The sequence below is a fragment of the Paramisgurnus dabryanus genome, chromosome 14 (assembly GCF_030506205.2).
Source record: "Paramisgurnus dabryanus chromosome 14, PD_genome_1.1, whole genome shotgun sequence".
Taxonomy (NCBI): Eukaryota; Metazoa; Chordata; class Actinopteri; order Cypriniformes; family Cobitidae; genus Paramisgurnus; species Paramisgurnus dabryanus.
In genome coordinates this window covers 2,339,209-2,346,436 of record NC_133350.1, presented here as the reverse complement: position 1 = coordinate 2,346,436, position 7,228 = coordinate 2,339,209, and the positions used below count along the sequence as shown (strand labels likewise).

The 7,228-nt window shown below is 41.2% G+C and overlaps 1 protein-coding gene across 1 annotated transcript; it reads left to right on the top strand.

Annotated features, from left to right (window-relative positions):
* The first annotated feature begins 353 nt into the window (after positions 1 to 353).
* Positions 354 to 4,286, top strand: pcdh20 (protocadherin 20). The gene is made up of 2 exons (XM_065259295.2): positions 354 to 527; positions 1,192 to 4,286. The coding sequence occupies exons 1-2, from the start codon at positions 477 to 479 to the stop codon at positions 3,790 to 3,792; spliced, it is 2,652 nt and encodes an 883-aa protein (XP_065115367.1). The 5' UTR covers positions 354 to 476; the 3' UTR covers positions 3,793 to 4,286.
* The last annotated feature ends 2,942 nt before the right edge of the window (positions 4,287 to 7,228 follow it).

Below are 7,228 nucleotides of genomic sequence, written 5' to 3'. Positions count from 1 at the left end.
AGACAAGAATACAGAGTAAGAAAGTCATTTTTGCAGTAAATTTAATAATGGAAAGTAAATTAGATTGACCACATTATCCACATGCTTAGCGTACATTTAGCCTAGAAATAAACAAGAAAGAAACTAACAAGTAACAACCCTACAACCTTTTATACTAACTAACAACCCTAACTTACTATAATACTTGTCATACCAATGAAGTAAACTATTCTTAACCACAAAATAATCAAATTATTGCAACATCATTTCACTTGACTTCACAAATTATGTGAAGACCGCCCTTACAGCTGTGCGCCGGCGCTGATTGGTCGCGTCAGAGTTATGTCGTCACGCTGTGGGCGTGTCCGCCGCTCTCGTCGGAGCGCTTCAGTGTTGTGTGCGAGGCGAGAAGGAGTGAGAGCGCAGCCGCTCACAGGCGCTCACGATGCGGCTACAACTCTAGACGCGCACCGCTCCCGTTCACTGTGACGGGAAACATGTGGAACACTAAACACAGAAGCTGCCGCTACAGCAGAGGAGGATTATGGGTGAGATTTCATTATTATTAACTTGAATTATTAACTTCAGCAAACGGAATGAAAAGATGTCATTTAAGTTTAAAATCTCCTTATACTTCTTAGCCTACAGAAGATATCCAGATTTTGTCGTTGTTGTTTTTCTATGTTATTGATAATCTATTAAGACTTGTTTTATGTGTTATTTTGTCTGTTAATGAAGATTATTATTATGTGTAAACAAAATGATGAGCTGTCACACAGTCAACAACATAAATATTTATCATAAGTAAATGCTTACAGTCATTACAGTAATCCTCTAATAATTACTTTTATTTACAATCTCTGTTTTAAAAATAAAATACGGATTCTGTAAGCTTTTTAAACAGTTTGAAGAATGTTATTTCACTATGATTTTACTGTAGAAACAATAATGACTTATTACTATAGTATGTTTTTTGTATGGGTAAATGTTTAGTCATTACAGTATACAAACAGATTTAACAGTATAGCCACATAAATGGAGTTTGTCTCATCACACCTGATTATGTTTGTGTGTGTGTGTGTGTGTGTGTGTGTGTGTGTGTGTGTGTGTGTGTGTGTGTGTGTGTGTGTGTGTGTGTGTGTGTGTGTACAGTATGTGTGTATTGAAAACTGTACACATTTTGTTAATCATTTTTGTTTCTGTCTGTTCCAGGGCTTGTTTATTCTCCTCCTTTATACCAATCGACTTTCTTGCTCTTCAAATTTCAGTCACCGTATCTATAAGATCAAAGAAGGATTACCCGAAGGCACACTCATAGGGGCTATTGGTGCCGATTTAAACCTGGATCTCTCTGTAGACCCTCCTCGATCATTCAATCTGGAGCAAAAGACGACCGGCCAGCAGTTTGTGAATCTGAATAACACCACAGGAAAGCTGTACACATCTGCCGTCGAGATCGACAGAGAGTCTCTGTGTGCCGAGTCCCACGATGGCCAGGGCTGCTCAATCTTTCTGGATGTGTTAATTCTCCCTCAGCAGTACTTTCAGCTGGTTAAGATTCAAATCGTCATCGAGGACGTCAATGACAACACGCCACATTTCCCTGTAAATGAAATCAGATTGACCGTGCCAGAGAATGCACCGGTTAACGCCAGATTTGCCGTGGAGCAGTCGGCAGTGGATCCTGACGTGGGCATTCATGGCGTCCAGACGTACTGGCTGGTTAATGACTTTGGGGTTTTTACTTTAGACGTGGAGGAGAACGAAGGAGGCGAACTGACGCCCTTCCTTATCATCACCGAAGCTCTAGATAGGGAGAGGAAAGCCGAGTACGTGACTGAGATCATAGCCGAGGACGGGGGCTCCCCGCCGCTTCTAGGCACCGCCGCTCTAAGGATTATCGTCACCGACGTCAATGACAACTGCCCCAAGTTCACAGAGTCACAAGTGAACGTTACTCTTTATGGGAACGCCACTAAGGGCATGCAACTGGCTCGTCTCCAAGCTTATGATCCAGATGAGGGGGGCAACGCTCAGATCACGTATGCGTTCAGTGATCGGGTCAGCCTAGAAAGCAGAAGCTTGTTTCATTTGGATAAAACTACTGGGGTCCTTAAACTAGCGGGTAAAATAGACAACAACACAGGAAAGCTCTACAAGCTAAACGTATTAGCTAACGGTCCGACGTGCATTCCGGAAGTTGCGACAGTTACGGTTCGCGTAATCAAAGAGCTCTCCGGACCACCGGTTGTTGTACCGCGGTATATCGCCTCTGAGAAGGACGGCGTTGTTAGCCTAAGTGAATCGGAGCCTGCATTTTCACCCATTGCATTTTTCACCATCAAGAACACAGACCCGCGGCAGAGCGTAGAGTGTCTTTTGGAGAGGACAGGTCCGTTTAGACTCGTACCCTATGAGCGTTTAAAAAACGAGTACCTGCTTGAGACCACCGAACCTCTGGATTACGAGCAGCAGCAGGATTACGAAATGACCATCGTGGTCCGCACCTTCCACGGATTAACAGTTAAGACCGTAGTGAAGGTCCACGTGTTGGATGTTAATGACAACGCTCCGGTTTTCAAGCAGTCGCTCGTCGAGGTCTCTGTTGAGGAGAACAACCCTCCGAATACGTTCCTCGCCCAGTTTCAGGCCGCCGATGCGGACAGCGACAGCAGAGGTGAGGTGTATTACGTACTCGGTGTCGACGCTCCTACGATTTTCCACCTGGACAGGTCGACTGGAGTGTTGACTGTTTCCACCTCTCTTGACCGGGAGGAAAAGGAATTGTACAGATTCACGGTGCGTGCGGTAGATCGCGGTGCGCCAAGAAAAGAGTCCATCGCCACCGTGATAATCACCGTCCTGGATCGTAACGACAACAGTCCTCGTTTCATCAATAAGGATTTTACTTTCTTTGTGCCAGAAAACTTTCCAGGCTTCGGGGAAATCGGGGTGCTCACCGTTACGGATGCAGATGCAGGAAAGAACGGTTGGGTGGCGCTGTCCATCATTAACGGTAGCGACATCTTCGTGATTGACACAGGTCGAGGGGCGTTAAGGGCCAAAACCCCGCTCGATAGGGAGCAGCAAGGAACTTACTACATCTGGATCGAGGCCGTCGACGGAGGTGAACCCGCCCTCTCTTGTGTCACAATGGTTACCGTTCTCCTCCTGGACGTCAATGACAACCCTCCGACCGTTCTGTTCCCCCAGTCTAACCAGTCCTACATGCTGGTGCTTCCCAGCACGCTCCCAGGAACGTCTATAACGGAGGTCTACGCCGTGGATCGGGACACGGGAATGAACGCCGTTATCGCTTACAGTATCGTCAAGAGGACGGATGGAGAGCCGGGGTCGTTTGACATCGACCCGTTCACGGGTAACATAACCCTGAAGAAAACCCTGAGTAATCGAGGTCTGTACAGTTTGTGGGTCAAAGTTAGAGACCACGGTCAGCCGGAGCTCTACTCCACGGTACTGGTCAACCTCTTTGTGAATGAGACAGTGAGCAATGAAACTCTTATTCAGAGCCTGTTGCCCCGGGGAGCAGATATCGATCGTGAGGAGATCCCTCCGGTTAAAGAAGGGAGGGAGGGGGAACGAGTGCCAATTCAATGCAGCGAGTACCAGGCGCTCCTGCTCTCCTTGACGGCTACTTGCCTGGGACTCTTTCTGACCGTCGTGTCACTGGTTACGTACATTTGCTGTAAAAAGGTGAGAAAACCAAAAAAGAAACGATTAGACGTCGAGATTCCTTTAAAACTGAACCACGAGATGCTGGATAAAAACCCAATGGAGATTTCACACATATGACACTGCCCAACATCATCTGTTTACAGCTTGTTTTGTGCATTGTATAAAATCATTTGAAAATGTAAATATTGTGCATATAATATATGTTTTATATCTGCAATGAATTTGACACATATATGTACATATGACCGCTGCAGAATATTACAGTTTTGCTATTTGCATTTGCTGTCCAACAAGGTTTTAATGTCAAAGACGAAATGGTGCCGTCAGCAGTGTGTTTGTGTCAAATAGTCTTTATGCATGTCTACAAAAACAACCTGGTTGTTCCCATCAGAAATATTACGCCTCATGTTTGTCATCAGCCTTCTAAAGATGAAGTAGAAATGATTTTGTGTTTTCTCTAGGATACAGTGGCCTGGTGTGCATTGAGTCAGTTTTGGTTTGTGATGACTTTTCATGTTTTGAGTCCATTTGATTTCTTCTCCTTTCACCTGTTTAAGTTGTCTGATGTGTAAGCAATGAATCTATGAACATTAAAGTGCTTTATTTTCTTATGAATGGCTTTGATGTGAACTTCTGTCTTGAATGAACATCTAAACACTGGTATAAATGCTGCCAGCAGTCATTATTTAAACACTTCATCTAACTGAATGCTCTTATGTGGAATATAAGCATGATGAGGGATTCAGATCTCACAACTCCAGTTTTTGATTTTATCTGTGTACATAACTGTGTTCTAGATGTGATCGGGATTTTCTTTGGAAGAGATTAAATCATTATCAGCACACTGACAATATCACGCTACCCTTGTGACCTTATTATAAACCTTTGAAGTCATTATGATGTAAAGAAATGACCAGAAGAGATCTTGTTTGCTTTACGTGATCTTCTCAAGTATCGTTGTGTCGTGTAGGTGCACAAACATGAAAATATTCACCTTGAGATTGTAAAGATGAATGAATCTCGATTGAGCCTCATGTTGTGTTACGCTGAAGTGTTTTTTCTTATCTTCCTCTTTGTATTTGACCAGTAGAGTTAAAGTTTCCTTCAGTGTCTTAACCCATCACAGAGGTCAGAGGAGGTGTGTGTGTTTAACATGTCATCGCTCAACAATCACTATTCAACTTTACAAACAGACATGTCCACTCCACACTTCTATTATACCAAAAACCAGTTTGGTTTCATTTTTCCCTTTCTCTCTTTGGAGCGCACTGAAACGCTCTTTCACTGGCAATGGAAAGCAGTCATTTAAAACCACAGGAAGGCGGTGGGAGAGATAATGTATCGAGGTTTAGCACTACACAGGTTACGAGCAGGATCTGTCCGCTGCGGTCAGGTTTATGGGTTAAGCTGCTTACTTCACCAGAAACATGTCTTCACAACTGACTGAGAGATCTGACAGCTTTTCTTCATACTTCTGTTTGATTCATAGATCTTGGCATTGGCATAGGTCATAGGTTTGATTCAAATTGAAGTTTATTTGGACAAGTGTCTGTAAATTAAACCGTCTTAATCAACATATAAACCTCAAAGTGATGTTTAAACAACACTCTTAAAAAATAAAGGTGCTTCACAGCGATGTCATTGAAAAATCATTTCTTTCTTTTTATAATCTAAAGAAGTTTTTGTGAAATGGAAAGTTTCTTCAGATGTTAAAGGTTCTTGATAGAACCACACAGCCAAAATTGGTTTATTGTTCATGTCTCATTGTTTATGTCTTTGTTTGTTCAGTCAAGAAGAAATTAAGTTTTTTGAGGAAAACATTCCAGGATTTTTCTCCGTATGTGGACTTTATTGGACCTCAACAGTTTACAGTTTCAATGAAGCTTAAAAGGGCACCAAACGACCCCAACAGAGACATAAGGGTCTCATCTAGCCAAGCAATCGTGATTTTTCCAAAAAATAAAAAATATTTACTTTTAAACCACCAGTGCGACCTTACATATTACATAATCACATGGAATGGTCAGGCGTTACCACTCCAATGTTTACAATAGAGTAGAAAGAGGAGCGTTCAGATGGTATTGTATGTGTGATACTAATTAATGTCTTTGTGTCAGTTTATTGTTTAAAATGATAACGCATGACCTTTCGTTGTGATTACGTAATCACCATGGCACGTCAGATGGCTAGTGCAAGACGAGAAGTTGTGGTTTAAAAGTACATTTTAATTTTTTTGTGAAAATTAGGATGTTTTCTCTAGCAGTAATTCTCAAAGTGTGGTCCCCCGACCACTAGTGGTCCCCCGACCACTAGTGGTCCGCCAAACCCCCCCGGTGGTCCGCCAAAAGATGACCTAAACTAGGCAAGTGTTTGTACAATCGTCACTTATTTAAGTAGATTTTTAATGCACTTGTGAAACTGTGATATCAGTTCTTGCCTTTCTGTTTTAATAACGTAAAAATGGATCGGTTGGCTAAACCAAAGAGGATCAAAATAAAAGATCAAGTGTCAACTGAAAACAACTAAAATCCACAGATCTATTCGTTTTGTAATGTACTAGTTTTTGTTTCATGTGTAAAATCCCTGTAATTTCAGTGATTTTGGACATTAAGGGGATTTTTTTCAGTATTTTATTGTTACCATAGTTACAACCATAGGCTTCATATACCCACCACCTCATTTTTAAACTAAGGGCTCTTTGGAATGACATTAAGTGGGACCTAAGCTGTTACAGTATGTTTAATTGCACTTTTTTTCACATGTGCAGTTTGTTGTTCATATTAAGCTGCAACTCATTTCACATTTACTTTTTCAAATGAAATAAAATTCATATAATAATTTTTGAACATAGCATTGCATTTGTGTTTAAAAAATTTGTTTTTGACTTGAAACAGTTGCATATTAAACTTAAACTTAGCTTATTCTTCCTATTTTGTTGTTTTTCAGGGAGTGTTAGAGTGGGATTCTGTTAGGTGGTCCTCAGAAAAAAATTGGAAGATAAAGTGGTCCTTGGGCTGAAAAAGTTTGAGAAATACTGCTCTAGATAAGACCCTTATGTCTCAAGTGGGATCATTTAGATCAGGGGTCTCCAACCTTATTGTGATCTAGGGCTACCACAGTGTATAAAACAATCTGGAAGGATACTTTTTGATAGAGTCTACTAAAAACTTTTAGTTTTACTTGTTGATTTTATTTTATTTTACTTGTTGATATGTTTTAGTAGTGTTTAAAATGTTAACATTTGTAAGCCAAGCTAATATAAAAAATATGTAATAAATCAATATTACAATTGTGACTATTAATCGAATGTGCTTTAGCGGGCACCTCACAGACTCTGTTGGAGACCCCTGGTTTAGAGGCTTTGAACCTGCATTTAAACTGTAAACTATTGAGGTCCACTAAAGTCCATGGAGAAAAATGTCATATGTGGGTGAGTAAATATCTGTTTTTTTTTTTTATAAAAATTGTGGAGTAATCCTTTAAGAGAGAAGCAGTGATTTTAGGCGACATGAGTGACAGCAACTTTGGCAAAGCAATAAAGTCAGGCACAGTT

Excerpts from the sequence above, each read along its gene's own strand:
- pcdh20 (XM_065259295.2), top strand. The coding sequence starts at position 477 with ATGTGGAACACTAAACACAGAAGCTGCCGCTACAGCAGAGGAGGATTA. Across the intron at positions 528-1,191 it reads ACAGCAGAGGAGGATTATGG|GGCTTGTTTATTCTCCTCCT; the intron begins GTGAGATTTCAT and ends TGTCTGTTCCAG.